The sequence below is a fragment of the Manis pentadactyla genome, chromosome 4 (genome assembly GCF_030020395.1).
Source record: "Manis pentadactyla isolate mManPen7 chromosome 4, mManPen7.hap1, whole genome shotgun sequence".
NCBI classification, from domain to species: Eukaryota; Metazoa; Chordata; class Mammalia; order Pholidota; family Manidae; genus Manis; species Manis pentadactyla.
This window is the reverse complement of record NC_080022.1, coordinates 2,382,536-2,402,196: the sequence shown is the minus strand read 5'-3', so window position 1 is coordinate 2,402,196 and position 19,661 is coordinate 2,382,536. Positions and strand designations below refer to the sequence as shown.

Sequence of the window (19,661 nt, the reverse complement as noted above, 5' to 3'; positions counted from 1 at the left end):
GCTCCTCCACGCTCCCCAGAGTGGAGCTCTGCAAAGCTGGTGCCTCATAGCTGGGGAGGAGGCACCCGGGGCCGCCTGGACCTCCCCAGAGGGGGTAATGTGGGCCCCAAACCCTGCCCCCGAGGTCAGGCACACACGGCCATCTGCCTAGACTTCTAGTCCCTGGGGGCAGGAGAGGACACCCCCGGGCTCAGGACTAACATGCGGGTGGAAGTGCCTGGTCCCGACACTCACCTCCACTCCTGAATGCTGAGACCAGAGCTGTGCCACTGACCGCCCCCTCCTGCCCGGCCTGCAGTCCCACCCGTGCCCCACGCCCACCGCACACACACAGGAAGGGCTGGGGGGAAGGCCAGCCCGGATGGCTCACACTGTGGCCTGGCGCTGGAGTGGCCCGCTCTGGGCTGCCCTGTGTTACCTCGGGGCTCCTCGGGAGACACGGACAGAGGCGGTGGAGGAGGTCACCGAGCCAGCGCCCACAGCGAGTGGGGAGACTCTCCCTCTCAGCTTCCCTGACTCCCACGCCTTCAGAAGGCTCCGCACAACAAGACCGCATGTTGCTCTGTCGAGCGCCTCCGGTCAAGTGAGCAGGACTGGGGTCTGCGACCAGGAGCTTGGTTCCGTTCGGGTCACAGTTCAGGTTCTACTGGGCGTGTCTACAGTGACATCACTTCTTCAAGGGTCCTTTTCATTGGCCCCTCCCTGCATTCAGACACGCCCACCTGGCCCTCTGGGCTGCTGACTGCCCACCCTCCTGGCCCTTGCCATGCATGACCCCAGACCTCAGCTCATGGTGTGGAAGACTGGCCTCCAGTACCTGGAGGTGGTGCCATCTGGCCAAGACATTCTGCTCTCTGGGGTCCGCCCCGGGCAGTCGGCCCGCCTGCAGCTGCTTCTTCACGCTACCTTCTCGGGTATTCCCGAGGCCGAGCTGGCGTTGGACTAAACCCCTTTCTTGTACATTGTTGTCTGCCCAGCCCATCTCGTTGAGGTGACAATAAAGTGCAGTAAGCAGCTCCGTCCACTTGCAGAAAAATGATTTTCCCAACAAGGGCAGAGGGCGATTTCAGTTCACCAGGTACTTGAGCCCATTTGCCGGACTTAGGAGGGGCTTTTCTGAGACTCAGCTGACGTCTTTCCATCTCTCGCCAGATCTGAGATCTGTGGAATTTCAACTATGTGTGTCATAACAAACACAAGCTTGACGGTTTTCTGTCTCTTTGGGGGATAAAAAGCGTGTGCCACTTCCCAGAGCACTGCAGACATGAATTAATGTGTCAGCAGTGGACAGCCAGCCCGAGAGGGCACCACGGCAGGGGCGCCGAGGAGAGGCTGGGCTCCGTCGGGGGCAGGAACCCAGAGAGGTTCGGTTCACGTCGGATGAAAATCCCCGGGGCCCGAGGCGGGAGCGCGGCCCGGGAAGGAAGCGGTGTGTGGTGGGGGCAGGGGGGCGTTCTGGACCACTGCCCAGCCTCCCACCAGCTGCCCTTGCTTCCAGAATCATCTCCCTCAGTCTATCCTCCACAGCCCCAATGGATTCTTATCTGTCCCTGCTCAGAACCTGTTCCCACGGCCTCCCAAAGAGAAGACCAAGCCCCACAGAAAGTCACAGACGAGTGGTCCTCAGCCGCCTCCAGCTCTCCTCTGCCTGGGCTCCAAGCCTCTGTGTCTTGCCAATAGGTTCCAGCCCCGGGCACGCTCACTATGGATTCAGTGTGACCAAAGAAATGGCAGTAGAACGTTCTTGGGGTGAAAGGGTTATACCCAACTTTATTTCCATGGTGGCAGGTCAATCACCAAAATCCCATTCACTCAGAGCGAGTCTGCACACAGCAAGCCCGGTCTCTGCCTCTGGGCCTCTTTACCCACACAGCCATCTTTTGGGCCTCTGTCCTCGACGCTGCCACCACTGCGGCCTCTGCTCTGCCCTCCTGCAGCCTTGCACCAATGCCGCCGTGTCATGCCCAGAGTTCTGGGCGGAGCTCTTTGTATCGAGTCAACAGCCATGCATTGCCCACAGGTGTGCAGTGAGCTAGTCAGCCAGGGCCAGGTGAGAATCCTGGCCACAGGAACTCTCATTTTATCCACACAGAGTCACATGAATTCTGTAAAGTAGGATAAGCATTCTTCTGTGAGATTAATTAAAATTAAGAAGCCAGGAGTAACGTGGCCTGAAGTGTTTGAATATCGCCCAGATAAAAAAGACCGCAGCATAGCCCATGTCTTCATTGTGTCAGTTAAATTAAGCTATTGTAAAATGTACCATAGCCTGCTCAAAGGCCCGGCTTATTTTCTTTCACTTTACCCACATGCTGCTTTTCTTCCCGTAGCCCTAATCAAATGATTTGCAACCTAAGCAAGTAATAATGGCAAGCAAGCCCAGTCACAAACAGCATAGTAAAAGCAGGAAAAATTCCATCGTAAAGATAAGATTGCATTTTAAAACCCAAGAAGTCAAAAAATAGGTTTCCTAAAATAACAGACAATAACCCAGCCCACCTCGGGAGCAGGACAGGCAGTCTTGATAGATATGCTCCCAAACCAAGAAGCTAGTATTCTGGGATAGAATCAAAGCAGTAAATTTCTTGTGTTAACTCTGCAAAATTATCTGGAAGACTGATAAGAAACCTAGTGTCTCTTCAAAGATAAGCATTCGGGGACCATTTTGCAGGTCTGCATCCCTGGCCCTCTGTCTCTCAACTGCCCACACACCCCTAGACAGAGCACCACCCTGGGGCTAGCTTGTCCACTCTGGGCAGGGGCAAGCCAGGAGCTCTGTCCTCTAGGTTTATCTCTAAGTAGAAGCCTCGCACTTGCTCCCCTGCCTTACCTTGAGTGTTTGCAACTTTCATTCTTTGACTCTGTGAACAAGAACACCGGCATCAGCTTCTGTGAAGAGCCGGAAGTCAGGGACTCCCCAGAGTCCCGGGCCCGGGCCCAGGTCAGGGCACCAGGTGCCAGAGGGCCCTGCCAGCTCCCCGACTCGTGCTGGGTGGGACAGGTGCACTGCAGCCCACAGTCAGGGTGGCCACGCAGCTGTGTGAGCCTGGTGTCCCAGCAGCAGCAGTCCGGAGCCTGGCACACTTGGGGCACCTGCACGCACCCGGGGCAGGACGGAACACTGGACCCAGTGACCACCCAGCAGGCCCAGGGCTGCTGCTTTGTTTCTGGGCCCAGAGCTCTTCTGTCTCAGGTTGAGGCTGGTGGGCTGTGCAGGAAGACAGGTCTGACCTTGGCCACTGCCCTTCCAGGGACCCGTCTGCCCTCCTCCTGCCCAAACCTACCTCCCTATGTGGCCGGGGTCATCCCTGGGACCACTGTGCAGGCAGATGGCTCTGAGGGTGCTGTGGGCAGGGCGAAGGGATGGAGGGTGGCCTGGGTGTCCCGATCTTACCTCCTGTCACCTGGTCCCCTGAGGCTGTCAGGAGGGCCCACATCCGCTTCCCCAGTCCCCAGTCTGGGGCTCCACCTGCAGCATAAGGCCTGGAGACTGTCTCCAGCCTGAAGCCCCCCATGTGGGTATTTGTGCTGATCCTGGAACTCCCCTCCAGGCCATCCCTCCCTTCCTGGGAGGGTGAAACACATCCTGAGAGCCCTGGGGGAGCGTTATGGGGAGAATCAGAGCCAGGTGCCTCTGCTCAGCCTCCCCAGCTTTTTGTCACAGACATCAGGCCACTCAGTCAGGAGCTGGATGGCTGAGGGGCACCATGGAGGAGGACTGGGGACCTGGGAGCTTTGGTGGGTGCTCTGAGATGTGAAGCGTGGAGAAACTAGACTCAGAGAAAGCCCCCCAATGGAAGGCGTGCACCTCTTGGAGGTGCTCGAGAGACCAAGTTCAACATTTTTTGAAAAGGAATTTTCTGGAATGTGTGGGGCAGCTGTGTCTCATCAAATGGGACAGTGCTAGACTGGTGCCCTTCAGCCATGGGATCTACTTGGGTTACATGTGCAGTGGTGTTCCAGATGTGAGGAGACACCCTGGGGCTTGCTTATAGATTTTGGTGTCTCATCATAACCTATAGGTGTCAGGAAGAAAGGCCCAGGTTCCGTTTGAGCAGCCCTCCCCAGTGCTGCCAAGGTGTGCCAGCCTGGGGCTTAGAGCGCCCCGCTCTTCCTGAGCACCTTATGGGGGAGGACAGAGGATGGAGGGCAACCTGGCAGAGATCAGGGCCCCCCTGTGTCAGAGTTGGAGGGCCGGGGTGGGTCAGGGGATATATGAGGTCTGCATGAGAGCAGAGCTTTGAGAAGAAAGAGCAGTGGGGGGGTGAGGGGGAGGCGGTCCTCTAACTGCATCCCACCTGCACAGGGATGAGACCAACCCCAGAGGAGCCACCAACCGCAGGGACGACATCCAGATCACACTGTCCTCAGGATATTTCTTTTCTTTTTTTTTATTAAGGTATTATTGATATACACTCTTATGAAGGTTTTACATGAAAAAACAATGTGGTTACTACATTCACCCGATACCTTGTTGAACTATGTTGAATAAGAGTGGGGAGAGTGGGTATCCTTGTCTCGTTCCCAATCTTAAAGGAAAGGCTTTCAGCTTCTCACTGTTAACCATGATGTGGGCTGTGGGCTTGTCATGTATGGCCTTTATTACGTTGAGGTACTTGCCCTCTATACCCATTTTGTTGAGAGTTTTGATCGTGAATGGATGGATGTTGAATTTTGTCGAATGCTATTTTGGCATCTATGGAGATGATCATGTCGTTTTTGTCCTTTTTGTTGATGTGGTGGATGATGTTGATGGATTTTCTAATATTGTACCAATCCTTGCGTCCCTGGAATAAATCCTACTTGATCATGATGGATGATCTTTTTGATGTATTTTTGAATTCAGTTTGCTAATATTTCATTCAGTATTTTTGCATCTATGTTCATCAGGGATGTTCGTCTGTAATTTTCTCTTTTTGTGGTGTCTTTGCCTGATTTTTGGCATTAGCGTGATGCTGGCCTCATAAAATGAGTTTGGAAGTATTCCTTCCTTTTCTACTCTTTGGGAAACTTTACGGAGGGTGGGTATTAGGTCTTCACTAAATGTTTGATAAAATTCAGGGGTGAATCCATCTGGTTCAGGAGTTTGGTTCTTAGGTAGTTTTTTGATTACCGCTTCAATTTTGTTGCTGGTCATGGTCTATTCAGATCTTCTCTTTCTTTCTGGGTCACCCTTACTAGGTTGTACTTTTATAGAAAGTTGTCCATTTCTTCTAGGTTATCCAGTGTGTTAGCATGTAATTTTTCATAGTATTCTCTAATAGTTCTTTGTATCTCTGTGGTGTCTGTAGTGATTTTTCCTTTCTCATTTCTGATTCTGTTTGCGTGTGTAGACTCGTTTTTTCTTGATAAGTCTGGCTAGGGGTTTATCTATGTTGTTTATTTTCTCAAAGAACCAGCTCCTGTTTTCATTGATTCTTTCTATTGTTTTATTCTTCTTGATTTTATTTATTTCTGCTCCAATCTTTATTATGTCCCTCCTTCTACTGACTTTGGACCTCATTTGTTCATTTTCTAGTTTAATTAATTGTGAGTTTAGAGTGTTCTTATGGGATTGTTCTTCTTTCCTGAGGTAGGCCTGTATTGCAATATTCTTCCCTGTTAGCACCGCCTTCACTGCATCCCACAGATATTGCTGTGTTGAATTATTTTTGTCATTTGTCTCCACATATTGCTTGATCTGTTTTTATTTGGTCATCGATCCATTGGTTATTTAAGAGCACGTTGCTAAATTTCCATGTGTTTGTAGGCTTTTCCATTTTGTTTGTGTAATGTACTTCTAGTTTCATACCCCTGTGGTCTGAGAAGCTGGTTGGTACAATTTCAATATTTTTAATTTACTGAGGCTCTTTTTGTGACCTAGTATGTGATCTATTCTTGAAAATGTTCCACGTGCACTTGAGAAGAATGTGTATCCTGCTGCTTTTGGGTGGAGAGTTCTGTAGATGTCTGTTAGGTCCATCTGTTCTAATGTGTTGTTCAGTGCCTCTTGTCTCCTTACTTATCTTCTGTCTGGTTGATCTGTCCTTCAGAGTGAGTAGAGTGTTGAAGTCTCCTAGAATGAATGCATTGCATTCTATTTCCCCTTTTAATTCTGTTAGTATTTCCTTCACATATGTAGGTGCTCCTGTGTTGGGTGCATAGATATTTATAATGGTAATATCCTCTTGTTGGATTGATCCCTTATCATTATGTAATGTCCTTCTTTGTCCCTTTTGACTTTCTTTGTTTTAAAGTCTCTTACGTCTGATACAAGTTCTGCAACACCTGCTTTTTTCTCCCTATTACTTCCATGAAATATCTTTTTCCATCCCTTCACTTTTAGTCTGTATATGTCTTTGGGTTTGAAGTGAGTCTCCTGCAGGCAGCATACAGTTGGGTCTTGTGTTTTTGTCCATTCAGTGACTCTATGTCTTTTGATTGGTGCATTCAGACTATTTACATTCAGGGTGATCATCAGTAGGTATACACTTACTGCCATTGCAGGCTTTAGATTTGTTGGAGTTCAAGGGTAACTTCCTTACTATGTAAGAGTCTTACTTAACTCACTTAGTATGCTATTACAAACACAATCTAAAGTTTTCCCCTCCTTTTTTTCTCCTCCATTCTTTATATACTAGCTATATATCATATTCTGGACTCTTTGTCTGTTCCTTTTTATTACCTCTGGTGACAGTTATTTAACCTTGGGAACACTTCCATCTATAGCAGTCCCTCCAAAATACACTGTAGAGATGGTTTGTGGGAGCTAAGTTCTGTCAGCTTTTGCTTACCCAGAAATTCTCTAATTCCTCCTTCAAATTTAAATGATAATCTTGCCGGATAAAGTATTCTTGGTTCGAGGCCCTTCTGCTGAGAAGTCTGATGATAGCCTGATGGTTTTTCCTTTTGTATGTGATCCAATTTCTCTCTCTGGCTGCTTTTAGTATTCTGTCTTTATCCTTAATCTTTGCCACTTTAATTATTATGTGTCTTGGTGTTGTCCTCCTTGGGTCCCTTGTGTTAGGAGATCTGTGCACTACCATTCCCTGAGAAACTATCTCCTTGCCCAGATTGGGGAAGTTTTCAGCAATTACTTCCTCAAGGGCACTTTCTATCCCTTTTTCTCTCTTCTTCTTCTTCTTCTTCTGGTACCCTATAATATGAATGTTGTTCTGTTTGGTTTGGTCACACATTTCTCTCAGTAGTCTTCCATTCCTACAGATCCTTTTCTCTCCGTTCCTCAGCTTCTTTGTATTCCTCTTCCCTAATTTCCATTTCATTTATCGTCTCCACCACCATATTTAACCAGCTTTTAATACCCTCTGTTTTGCTCTTCAATGACTGGATCTCTGTCCTAAATTCATTCCTGAGTTCTTGAATATTTTTCTGTACCTCCATGAGCATGTTTATGATTTTTATTTTGAAATCTTTTTCAGGAAAATTTATTAACTCAGTCTCAGTCGATCCTTTCTCTGGTGTTGAGATTTTGCTTTGAAACAGGTTCCTTTCACATTTCGTACCTGCATGTGGCACCCTCTAGTGCCCAGAAGCTCTACTCTCTGGAGCCGTTCAGCCACTGGAGTGATGTTGGGGGTCACAGGGGAGTGGTGCTGGTGCCTGGGGGCAGGAAAGTGCTGTTTCCTATTTCCTGGCTGCTATGCCTGTCTCAACTGCCAAAACCAGCGACCGAACACACGGGTGTAAGCCTCTGTGCTTTGTGTTTATAGCTGCTGTAGGCAGGGCTTCCCTCTGGCTGGCCTGATGACAGGGTAGGGGCAGCCCGTTTGTGAGCCAGGTGCAGGGCTAGCTGGGAGGAAGACACAGCAGGCTGCATATCACAGTGGGGGACCTTGGAGCTACGTAGCCAGCCAGGGGGATGGAGCGCCTGAAGATCGTTTAAGTTCCCAACCTGCCGGGCAGAGTGTACCCACATAAGTTTGTCTACCTGTCCTTTCTCCTGAGCGGCGAGCTCTGTGCAATCCTTGTCCCTCTAGCAGCCCTCTCGCTTTTAGGAAGTCTTTCAAACTTCCCACCCAGATCAGTCGGATATGAATCCCTGTTTTCCACAAGCAGCTCGAATCTCCGACTCTCCGGGTCTTCCGCCTGTCTTAGCTTTCTAACCCCACTAATCACCAGAGCACCATGCAATGCAGGTTCATGCTCCCAGAGCAGATCTCCAGGGCTAGGTGTTCAGCAATCCCAGGCCTCCACTCCCTCCCAGGTCTGTGTCTCTTCCTCCCGCCATTGGGCTGGGGTGGGGGAAGGGCTTGGGTCCCGCCGGCTCACAGCTTTGGTACCTGACCCTGTTCCGTGAGTTCTGCTCTTTTCTCCAGGTGTATGCAGTCTGGTGCAGCCTTCTTTCATGTTGCTCTTTCAGGATTGGTTGTATTAATTATGTTTTTTGTATCATATGTGGTTTTAGGAGGAGGGCTCTGTCTCATCTCTCACACCACCATCTTTAATCCCCGGGGAGGCTATTTCTCAGGGATGAGAAAGTTGTACAGGGGGTCCCCCTGGGAGCATGCCCTGGGAGCCTGTGGTGGCCGGCCACCCCTGCGTCCTCAGATGCCTCTGCTGCACACCCAGGGATGGTGGTTCCACGCAGCGCTGCACCATGTCAGTGTCCATCCCGGGAAAGGCCAGGCCTGGTGAGGACGGCCCCACCTCTTCCTGGAACCCTGTGGCTACAACTCAGTGGCTGACAGCACCCAGGCAGCAGGTGGTGTCGACAACATGGGAGGCCACGTGCAGGAATGGTGACGCCCTCCGCGTGGTGGGGCAGCTCGCCTCTGTCCAGCGGGCCACAAGCAGAGGGGCTGACACAGCACAAAGGTGTCCAGGTTGGCTGCAGCTGCGTACGGGTCCCTGAGGGTGCAGCGGCAGCCTGGGGAGATGCCCGAGTCTGCCGACACGGGAGGTGCCAGAGCACCTGCCCCAGCAGAGGCTCAGGATGAGCAGCAGGAGGAAGAGGAGCAGCAAGCAGACTGGGGTCCTGGGGCGCCAGGTGCCACCTGCTGAAGGGGAAGAAGCTCTTGTCCGCACGCAGCCAGGACACCAGCAGGACCACGGGCCCGATGACAGCAGCTACAGGGCCACGCGGGTGATCAGAAGAGGCAGGTTATCCCGGGTTCCCCCCATTATCCTGCTTCCACCCCATCCCCACTGCCCTCTGTGCTCCGGGCCCTGTGTGGAGGGTCCTGCCAATCACCAGCACCCGGGGGGTCCCTGTCACAGGAAGGCTCCTGAGCGTCACCTCCTCACGGAGTAGGAGGCTGGATCCCAGAGGGGGAGGGGAACCACCCTTCAGACTGACAGGACCGGTTGGCAGTGGAGCCGGGATGCCAGCCCCACTGGTCTTTAGGACGCCCCCACACGCAACGTGGCCCAAAGGTTCCCTAAGGCTGGGGAACAGCCCACCCCTTGCCAATGGCCCTGGGCCAGAAACTCACCTGGCCCTGGCCACTAAGTTTATATCTCGTGGGACCTGAAGAACTGCAACAGCCCCTTTATCCTGGCCCACTGGCCTGAGGCCTCCAGCTGGCAGGACAGGCGGTAGCTGCAGGACAGAGGGCCACCCGTGAGCCCCTGGAGCCACATGTCAGGGGTCCCTTCTCCCCGAGCCTGCCGGCAGCTGCAGCCCACGCCCGACTCCTGCCGGCCTCACCTCTTCTCCTCATCCAGGGGCTCCACGGTTTGAAAGAAGGACAGGAAGCGCTCATCGGGCTCCAGGTCATACAGCGCGGCCACGCGCTTGTGCATCATGATCTCACGTCCGATGAGAGTGACCTGGGGCAGAGGAAGGACAGGGTGCAGACAGGGAGGTGGGTGAGGGGTGGGGCAGTGGTATGGTCCCGGATCTTTGCTCACACGGGAACCCGCCTTCCCTCCAATGCCATCCAGCCCTGCCTGTTCCCAGTGTTGGGTCTCCAGCTCCTCCTCAAGGAAGGTGGCCTCGATGCCACCCCCATCCCCCACCTGACAAAGCCTTTAGTGTCCTCAGCTCTGCATGTCTTAACTCTCTCAAGACACATTAGACCCAGGGGATGGCCCGGACAAGGTCCTGCCCAGGGGTTCTTGACTCCGTCCCTAATCCTTTCATGGCTGGGCACTCAACTCTTATTTTATACCATCACCCGGGAAGGCAGCGAGGCAGCCAAAGTGCATCAGAAACAGCCCTCTGAGCCCAGAACGAGGCCAGAACGTCCCCACCCTTTCTCAAGTTGGAGGACAGCCAGGGCCCTCCAAGGGGCCGGTCTGACAAGAAAGAGCACCCGGACCTGGCCCAGGATCGGGGCTACCGAGAGGCGGGGAGTGGACTGGGGAGCTGAGGCCAAGCTTCCCACGCAACTCTGTGATGGCAGACAGGGAGGCTGGGGCCTCAGGCGGGAAGGCACTGCCAGCCCCCTGATGTGCTTCCTGCCCTGAAGGAGCAACATGCCTCCCCCTGGGCAGGGCCTGAGGGGGAGGCCAGTCCTGCTCAGATGCTACCCCTCTAGCCCTCAGCCCCACCTGCCCTGGGGCCAGGACCAGGGCTTAGGGGGGTCCTTCTGGCAGTCCTCTCCAAGCAGCCCAGCTCCTGGGGTGGAGGGGGTTGGTCAGGAGTTGGGGGGCGGGGGCGGTGCTGAGAGCTCCGGGCTCACTGGGGGCTTTCCTCTCTCTAAGACTCACCATCCTGCCCTTCCGGTGCCTCGCTGGGTCACTCACGTCCGCATTATATTCCGAGAGTTGGTCCATGGGCACGTCACGCAGAAAATATCCAAGGAACGGGACTATGCCCTGTGCCACCAGGGTGGGGAGGTGATGAGTCCCCACCTGCCTCAGGGGCACCCACAGAGCCTCCCCTGAACCCCACACCCGCAACCCCCAGCTCCCTTGGACCACCCTGTGCTGCCGCCCTCCCCTCCCTTCGCCCTGCACTCCCCTCCCCGGCCCTCCCAGGGCTGGCTTTTGGCCAATCGCAGGACCTGTGGTCCCTGCACCTGTCCTCCACCTTCTCCCGTACCCAGCTGCTCTCGCCCTCCTCCTGGTCACCCCAGTGCTGGCAGCTCAGGGCAGGTGGCACCAGGAGCAGGTGCAGGGTCGCCCCCACCGCCCGTGACCCTGGCCACGCCACTCTCACCTGCGCCTTCCTATCCAGGTATCCGTAGGGGGCCTGCCGCCGTCGCCTCACCGTGGCCCTCGCCTCCTGCAAGGCCCAGGACACTGAGGTGCTCGTGCTCCCCTCCCACCTGGCCTCCACAACCAGACCTTGGTTGATGGATGCCTTGCCCGAGTCCCCTGGCACCTATGCTGTCCCCACCTCCAGCAGGCTCTCAGCCTAGAGCAACCCCAGCTCCAGCACACACATACTCATGGGAGTCCTTGCGCTGAGACTGGCTGCCCTTAGAGGCTTCCTCACCTCCAGAGTATCAGGGGAGGTCCCTCTGCCTCCCAGGGTGCCCTGAGGACTCCGTGTCACCTGCCTATCACCACGGCTCCCCTCACATGACCAGGTGGGAGGGGCACAAAGCTGAAGCCCATCTTGTGCTCCCTGGACCCTGCTCACCTGGCAGGCCCGCACCCCAGGGTGACGACAACCCTCCATGACCAGATGAGGAGCCCGAGGGCTCAGAGGGGCAGTGACGGGCTCGGGGGACCCAGGGGAGAGGCCGACCTTGCTCAGCCACAGGCCCCACCCATGCTGCCGCCCCCACGCCAGCCCCAGCCCTGACTGGGGGCCTGTCCCCTGGGTCCTCACTGGATACCAGGCCCCCAGTCAAGTGGAGCCAGGGAGGGAGACAAACGGGACACCTCGGGGGCCTGGGGGACCCCACCTCCCCCATCAGCTCCCCCCTCTCACCCCACACATGTCGAGCCTGACCCAAGGCTGGGCCACAGCACGGTAGAGGACTTGCCCCAAGGGCCCCTCCCTTCCAGACCTCTAGCCTTCACTTACCTTGAGGAGCTGCTTCCCGTTAAGCCCCTGGTCCCTCTTTTGAAGTTTTTTATAGCTCCAGAAGCTCTTCCTGAGGGGAGGGGAGAGGAGGAGGGAGACACACGGCCAGTAGGTGGAGAGCTTTCCTGGGGCAGCCAGAAGGCCCACCAGCCTGCATGAGGCTTTCCATCACGGCCCTGAGCCCTGGGGAATCCGTGGCCTGGGGAGGGGGCTGCGTGTTTCCACCCGGGGCCTCCTTTCCCAGTTCTCCCGGGGGCAGATCGGCTTTAGGCCAGGTCACTGTTCTTGGGGCAGAGATGTCCTGCTGCAGGGCACATGCTCAAGATCTCCAGTTGGCTTCAACCCACACCTGACATTGAAGGAAACTGATTCCTGCAGGGGTCCCCCTGGCCTAACCCACAGGGGGCTCCAAGAGCCCACCATCCCTGTCCCTAGGCTCTGCCACCTCCCAGGAGGTCCCAGCCAACTGAGGGGACAGCGCCAGACCCAGGGATGGCCCTATCCACTCAGATGCCCTGGTCCCGGGGACACGACTACCCACCAGGAAACATGTCCCCAGGTGCTCTCCAGACGACACACAGCAGAGCTCCCCAGGGCACAGAGAATGGCGTGGAGGGACTCGAAATTTTTGAGGTCCAGGCACTCCTGGGAGGGAAGAGAGAGCTCTCAGCTCAAGCATGGCCTGCTTCTCTGCTTCTGTCCCCCCATGAACTCCTGTCCTTAAGGAGACAGACACCCAGGGAACCCAGCACACCCGGTACCTGCTGAGCAGCCCTTCTGGGTGGAGGACTGTAGCTCGACCCAAGGAAGGGGCCAGGGATGGCTGTCCCAGGGTGTCCCAGGGATGGGAGTCCAGGTCCACACACCCCTGGCAGGAGGGGGCCAGGGACCGTACAGGGTCAGATCACAGGCACCCATCCTGACAGCTGGCCAAGGAGGGGAGCAGGTCCCACCACACCAGGATGGACCCCAGGGGCTGTCCCATGACACACCTTGGCCACCTGGATCCAGAACTCCACCACTCGGGCCCTGTCCTGGGCCATCAAGCTCGGGGCCCCGAGGCAGGAGGAGGTGACGAAGTAAAACGTGGCATCAAATTGCCTCATGATGTTATGGATGTTGGGGGCCAGGAGCTCAATGCCTTCCATCAGTGGCTGGCTCTCTAAGTAGGTCTTACATTCACCAAATTCAATCCTGCCGTACAGCTCCTGGGGATCACGAGGAGGGTGGTCATCCAGCTGTGCCCCTGGTGCCCCTGTTCCCAGGCAGAGTCACCAGTCAGAGCTGGAGCCCAGGTAGCTGGGGATGTGCTGTGAGCCTTGTGGCCGTCCAGGCTTCGGACCCCGTCCACTGAGGCGCCCAGGACCGGATGCACAGGACCCCACAGTGGTGGGGAACGGAGGGGCTCTGCTCACAGGCACCCTCACTCACCTCCTCCCTGCTACACAAGGCAGCTCACACCTGCCCATCCTGGGGCATCTGCCTCCCGTTCTGCCACCCCATGGATCCCGCTTCCCACTCAGGTGCATTTTCCCCTGAAACAACTCCACCCAGAGCCTCTGTTGGTGTCTGTGTCTCCCATGCAGTCAGGTACCTGGCAGGGGCCTCTGAGGTGTGGAGGCCATGGAAGCCTGCCAGGCCAATGGCCCAAGGACCTAAGGCCCTGGCAGCACCTCCCTGAGCACCCCTCCCGTGCCCTGCCCCTCCCACCCCAGGCAGGCCCTGCCCACCTTCCCTCCACTCCAACTCATTGGCTTGCAAGGATCCCTAAGTGCCAGCCCTACTGTCCCCGTGTGGTCAGTGAGGACTTGTGAGTTTGGAGAGTCTCTCGGGGCACAGGGTGAGTCCGTGGGGAGGCTGGGACGTGGGCCCACATCACAGGAGTCCACGTCGGGGGACGGCAGGTCTGGGGCAGCCCGTGACACAGGGAAGGCCCACCCCCAACCCAGAGAGCCCGCTCCACTCACTGCACACATCAGGGTCAGCTGCTCGGCCACCAGGGAGGGGGGAAACGCCAGGATCGTCGGCTCCTCCTCCCCCGGCTCATCCCAGGTGCTCCAGGCACAGGGGCTGGTGGGCTCCGGGTCCGCCTCTGGCTCTTCCAGGCCCAGTGCCATTCCGGCAGGTGCCACGGGTCCCGGGCTCGAAGGCTCATGGGGCTCCAGCTCGGGGCCTGAGACCACTCCTGGGATGTCCCAGGGGCTCATGGCACAGGGTCTGGTGGGCTCCAGGTCCACCTCTGGCTCTGCCAGGCCCAGTGCCATTCTGGCAGGTGCCATGGGCCCCGGGCCCGATGGCTCATGGGGCTCCAGCTCGGGGCCTGAGACCACTCCTGGGATGTCCCAGGGGCTCATGGCACAGGGTCTGGTGGGCTCCGGGTCTGCCCCTGGCTCTGCCAGGCCTAATGCCATTCCGGCTGGTGCTCCAGGCCCCGTGCCCAAGGGCTCATGGGGCTCCAGCTCAGGGCCTGGACCCGGGGCTGAGGCCACTGCTGGGACATCCTCCGGCTCTTCAGGGGCTGAAGCAGGTGACACCGGCCGTAGCTCCAGCACAGGGGTCGCAGGGAGCTCCTGGACGGGCTCTACCCACGAAGCGGGGCCCCCCTGTGTCTCTGGAGCCAGCTGCCTCTGCCGTGGGTCTGGAGCTGGACACAGAGAAAGGGTCACGCCGGGCCTGATTCCCCGCGCCTTACAATGACAGAAGAGCCCTCACTGCCTTGAAGGGAACCCCCGTCCGGGAAGCCCACCCTGCATGGTCTCCTGGCTGCAGCCCCTCACCTTCCAGCTCTGCCACCGCGGGCCCCAGGTGCTCCTCCTGGACCAAGTGGTGGAGGACTCGGCCCACCAGGGTGGATGACAGCTGGCTGGCATCGATGACACTGGGCACACGCTGGGGCTCCCAGGCCAGGCGCCTAGCCCGTCCCATCCTGGGGCTGGGGGAAGGCCGGGGGGTGGCAGAGTGAGAAGCCTGGTCTTACCCGCCACACTGCCCTCCCGGCCCACCCTTGTGCGGGCCTGGCCGCTGTGCACTCCCCCTTCCTGACCCTGCGTGCCTGTCCTGGGACCCCATGCTCTCCCATCCTCCCGAGTAGGAAGTCCCCAGTCGTCAGCCCGCCCGTGGGAATCCAAAGATGGGTGACCTGCTGGGCTCTGCTGGGCGCCCCCTGCCCCAAGCCCCAGACGCCTCCTCCACCCATTCTGGGCACACGGGCAGTGCCCCCTCCGGGCCCCGTGAAAACTCACATTCTCAGATCCTCCTCTGGCCCCTCGTCATGCCCCTCATCACATGAGGAGACCATGAGGGCATCGCCCGTGACGCTCCCCGGCCGTGACCTGCGGATGACGCCTGAAGTGACTGCCCGACTCCACCCGGGACGGGGTCCCAGTATTGTGTCTGCTTCCTTCACTCAGTTATGCTAAGTGGGCCCAAAGGGCCTGCACAAAGTGGGTGCTGCACACCTATTGTTGCTGAAGGAAGTCCTACCCGAGCCTTCCCAGGTACCCCTCTGCTGCCCCCAGAGGTCCCTCATGTGGCCTCAGTGAGGACAAGGACCGGGCCCCACCACAGGGAATCGCGAGCCTCCCCTCCAAAGGCTGCTTTCCATGTGCTTTTCGAAATTGAGGCCCCTGATGGGTGAGGCCCAAGGCTTTTCATCGGGTACAGAGAAGTAACAGCCCCAAAGTGGCCCAGCTTGGCCAGCAGTCCTTTCTGCAGCACCCAGTGCCAGGGGAGCCCCTCTAAGGCTCCTCCCGTGTTCCCCTTGGGCACCCTAACAGGCTGATTGCCAGCCACCCTGCCTGTCAGAGGAGCACACTGCGGCTCAGACACGTGTGGGGACACTCAAGACACACCGCGGGCTGTGGGCAGAGGCCCGACTGTGCCGAGGAGGGGGTGGGTGCTGACCGGGGGAGCCGCGGGCCCGTGGCCGGCTGGTCAGCGTCCGTGGCAGGGAGTAGGGACCAACAAGCGTTCCGGCTGAGGGTTGCCCCTGAAGACGACCTTCTTGCCCTGAACAGTCCCTGCTTCTCCTGCACATGTGTGGGCTGGTCAGCGTCCTCGGGAGGGAGTGTGGCCTCGGGACTGCTCCGGCTGGTGTTTGGAGCTGGTTCCACTGGTGCCGTGCGCTTTCTCCACTTCCTCCTTGTGCCTGTCTGGGGAGCCCTGCGCCTGGGGACCTCAGTCCCATGAACAGTTGGCTCATGTTCAGGCTGAGGGGGGCAGCAGGGATTTAGTCAGTGGGAAACCCAGGACCCACCAGGACAAGGGAGGTTTGCAGCTCACCCGAGAGCCCCCAGCCCCCTGGGATGTGAGCAAGGAGAGGCACGGGGTCCCCCCCGGGAATGAGGTTCCAGGCCCCCTGGAGTGGGACTGTCTGCCACTCTCGTGGGGCAGCCCTGGGAGGGCCCTGGCAGGTTGCCAGGTTTGGAACGGGGTCCTGGGTGTAGACAGCCTGCCCCAGGCCCAGGGAGGTGGAGTAGGTGAGTCCATCCACCAGCTCCTCCACGCTCCCCAGAGTGGAGCTCTGCAAAGCTGGTGCCTCATAGCTGGGGAGGAGGCACCCGGGGCCGCCTGGACCTCCCCAGAGGGGGTAATGTGGGCCCCAAACCCTGCCCCCGAGGTCAGGCACACACGGCCATCTGCCTAGACTTCTAGTCCCTGGGGGCAGGAGAGGACACCCCCGGGCTCAGGACTAACATGCGGGTGGAAGTGCCTGGTCCCGACACTCACCTCCACTCCTGAATGCTGAGACCAGAGCTGTGCCACTGACCGCCCCCTCCTGCCCGGCCTGCAGTCCCACCCGTGCCCCACGCCCACCGCACACACACAGGAAGGGCTGGGGGGAAGGCCAGCCCGGATGGCTCACACTGTGGCCTGGCGCTGGAGTGGCCCGCTCTGGGCTGCCCTGTGTTACCTCGGGGCTCCTCGGGAGACACGGACAGAGGCGGTGGAGGAGGTCACCGAGCCAGCGCCCACAGCGAGTGGGGAGACTCTCCCTCTCAGCTTCCCTGACTCCCACGCCTTCAGAAGGCTCCGCACAACAAGACCGCATGTTGCTCTGTCGAGCGCCTCCGGTCAAGTGAGCAGGACTGGGGTCTGCGACCAGGAGCTTGGTTCCGTTCGGGTCACAGTTCAGGTTCTACTGGGCGTGTCTACAGTGACATCACTTCTTCAAGGGTCCTTTTCATTGGCCCCTCCCTGCATTCAGACACGCCCACCTGGCCCTCTGGGCTGCTGACTGCCCACCCTCCTGGCCCTTGCCATGCATGACCCCAGACCTCAGCTCATGGTGTGGAAGACTGGCCTCCAGTACCTGGAGGTGGTGCCATCTGGCCAAGACATTCTGCTCTCTGGGGTCCGCCCCGGGCAGTCGGCCCGCCTGCAGCTGCTTCTTCACGCTACCTTCTCGGGTATTCCCGAGGCCGAGCTGGCGTTGGACTAAACCCCTTTCTTGTACATTGTTGTCTGCCCAGCCCATCTCGTTGAGGTGACAATAAAGTGCAGTAAGCAGCTCCGTCCACTTGCAGAAAAATGATTTTCCCAACAAGGGCAGAGGGCGATTTCAGTTCACCAGGTACTTGAGCCCATTTGCCGGACTTAGGAGGGGCTTTTCTGAGACTCAGCTGACGTCTTTCCATCTCTCGCCAGATCTGAGATCTGTGGAATTTCAACTATGTGTGTCATAACAAACACAAGCTTGACGGTTTTCTGTCTCTTTGGGGGATAAAAAGCGTGTGCCACTTCCCAGAGCACTGCAGACATGAATTAATGTGTCAGCAGTGGACAGCCAGCCCGAGAGGGCACCACGGCAGGGGCGCCGAGGAGAGGCTGGGCTCCGTCGGGGGCAGGAACCCAGAGAGGTTCGGTTCACGTCGGATGAAAATCCCCGGGGCCCGAGGCGGGAGCGCGGCCCGGGAAGGAAGCGGTGTGTGGTGGGGGCAGGGGGGCGTTCTGGACCACTGCCCAGCCTCCCACCAGCTGCCCTTGCTTCCAGAATCATCTCCCTCAGTCTATCCTCCACAGCCCCAATGGATTCTTATCTGTCCCTGCTCAGAACCTGTTCCCACGGCCTCCCAAAGAGAAGACCAAGCCCCACAGAAAGTCACAGACGAGTGGTCCTCAGCCGCCTCCAGCTCTCCTCTGCCTGGGCTCCAAGCCTCTGTGTCTTGCCAATAGGTTCCAGCCCCGGGCACGCTCACTATGGATTCAGTGTGACCAAAGAAATGGCAGTAGAACGTTCTTGGGGTGAAAGGGTTATACCCAACTTTATTTCCATGGTGGCAGGTCAATCACCAAAATCCCATTCACTCAGAGCGAGTCTGCACACAGCAAGCCCGGTCTCTGCCTCTGGGCCTCTTTACCCACACAGCCATCTTTTGGGCCTCTGTCCTCGACGCTGCCACCACTGCGGCCTCTGCTCTGCCCTCCTGCAGCCTTGCACCAATGCCGCCGTGTCATGCCCAGAGTTCTGGGCGGAGCTCTTTGTATCGAGTCAACAGCCATGCATTGCCCACAGGTGTGCAGTGAGCTAGTCAGCCAGGGCCAGGTGAGAATCCTGGCCACAGGAACTCTCATTTTATCCACACAGAGTCACATGAATTCTGTAAAGTAGGATAAGCATTCTTCTGTGAGATTAATTAAAATTAAGAAGCCAGGAGTAACGTGGCCTGAAGTGTTTGAATATCGCCCAGATAAAAAAGACCGCAGCATAGCCCATGTCTTCATTGTGTCAGTTAAATTAAGCTATTGTAAAATGTACCATAGCCTGCTCAAAGGCCCGGCTTATTTTCTTTCACTTTACCCACATGCTGCTTTTCTTCCCGTAGCCCTAATCAAATGATTTGCAACCTAAGCAAGTAATAATGGCAAGCAAGCCCAGTCACAAACAGCATAGTAAAAGCAGGAAAAATTCCATCGTAGAGATAAGATTGCATTTTAAAACCCAAGAAGTCAAAAAATAGGTTTCCTAAAATAACAGACAATAACCCAGCCCACCTCGGGAGCAGGACAGGCAGTCTTGATAGATATGCTCCCAAACCAAGAAGCTAGTATTCTGGGATAGAATCAAAGCAGTAAATTTCTTGTGTTAACTCTGCAAAATTATCTGGAAGACTGATAAGAAACCTAGTGTCTCTTCAAAGATAAGCATTCGGGGACCATTTTGCAGGTCTGCATCCCTGGCCCTCTGTCTCTCAACTGCCCACACACCCCTAGACAGAGCACCACCCTGGGGCTAGCTTGTCCACTCTGGGCAGGGGCAAGCCAGGAGCTCTGTCCTCTAGGTTTATCTCTAAGTAGAAGCCTCGCACTTGCTCCCCTGCCTTACCTTGAGTGTTTGCAACTTTCATTCTTTGACTCTGTGAACAAGAACACCGGCATCAGCTTCTGTGAAGAGCCGGAAGTCAGGGACTCCCCAGAGTCCCGGGCCCGGGCCCAGGTCAGGGCACCAGGTGCCAGAGGGCCCTGCCAGCTCCCCGACTCGTGCTGGGTGGGACAGGTGCACTGCAGCCCACAGTCAGGGTGGCCACGCAGCTGTGTGAGCCTGGTGTCCCAGCAGCAGCAGTCCGGAGCCTGGCACACTTGGGGCACCTGCACGCACCCGGGGCAGGACGGAACACTGGACCCAGTGACCACCCAGCAGGCCCAGGGCTGCTGCTTTGTTTCTGGGCCCAGAGCTCTTCTGTCTCAGGTTGAGGCTGGTGGGCTGTGCAGGAAGACAGGTCTGACCTTGGCCACTGCCCTTCCA

General features: G+C 57.0%; 1 protein-coding gene across 1 annotated transcript; it reads right to left on the bottom strand.

Moving 5' to 3' along the window:
• Positions 1-8,205: 8,205 nt before the first annotated feature.
• On the bottom strand, positions 8,206-16,409 carry LOC130683643 (ral-GDS-related protein-like). The gene is made up of 11 exons (XM_057501913.1): positions 15,160-16,409; positions 14,695-14,849; positions 13,885-14,555; positions 12,910-13,125; positions 12,459-12,562; positions 11,918-11,987; positions 11,102-11,167; positions 10,651-10,758; positions 9,647-9,768; positions 9,432-9,538; positions 8,206-9,066 (listed from the first exon to the last, which is right to left on the bottom strand). The coding sequence occupies exons 1-10, from the start codon at positions 15,213-15,215 to the stop codon at positions 9,451-9,453; spliced, it is 1,656 nt and encodes a 551-aa protein (XP_057357896.1). The 5' UTR covers positions 15,216-16,409; the 3' UTR covers positions 8,206-9,066; positions 9,432-9,450.
• Between the last annotated feature and the right edge of the window lie 3,252 nt (positions 16,410-19,661).

Bases quoted from the DNA above. Each gene is read 5' to 3' on its own strand.
- LOC130683643 (XM_057501913.1), bottom strand. From the start codon at position 15,215: ATGGTCTCCTCATGTGATGAGGGGCATGACGAGGGGCCAGAGGAGGAT. The intron at 13,126-13,884 runs GTGAGTGGAGCG...CGTGATCCCCAG, and splicing joins AGCTGACCCTGATGTGTGCA to GAGCTGTACGGCAGGATTGA. The intron at 10,759-11,101 runs GTGAGAGTGGCG...CTGGTGGCACAG, and splicing joins ACCTGGATAGGAAGGCGCAG to GGCATAGTCCCGTTCCTTGG.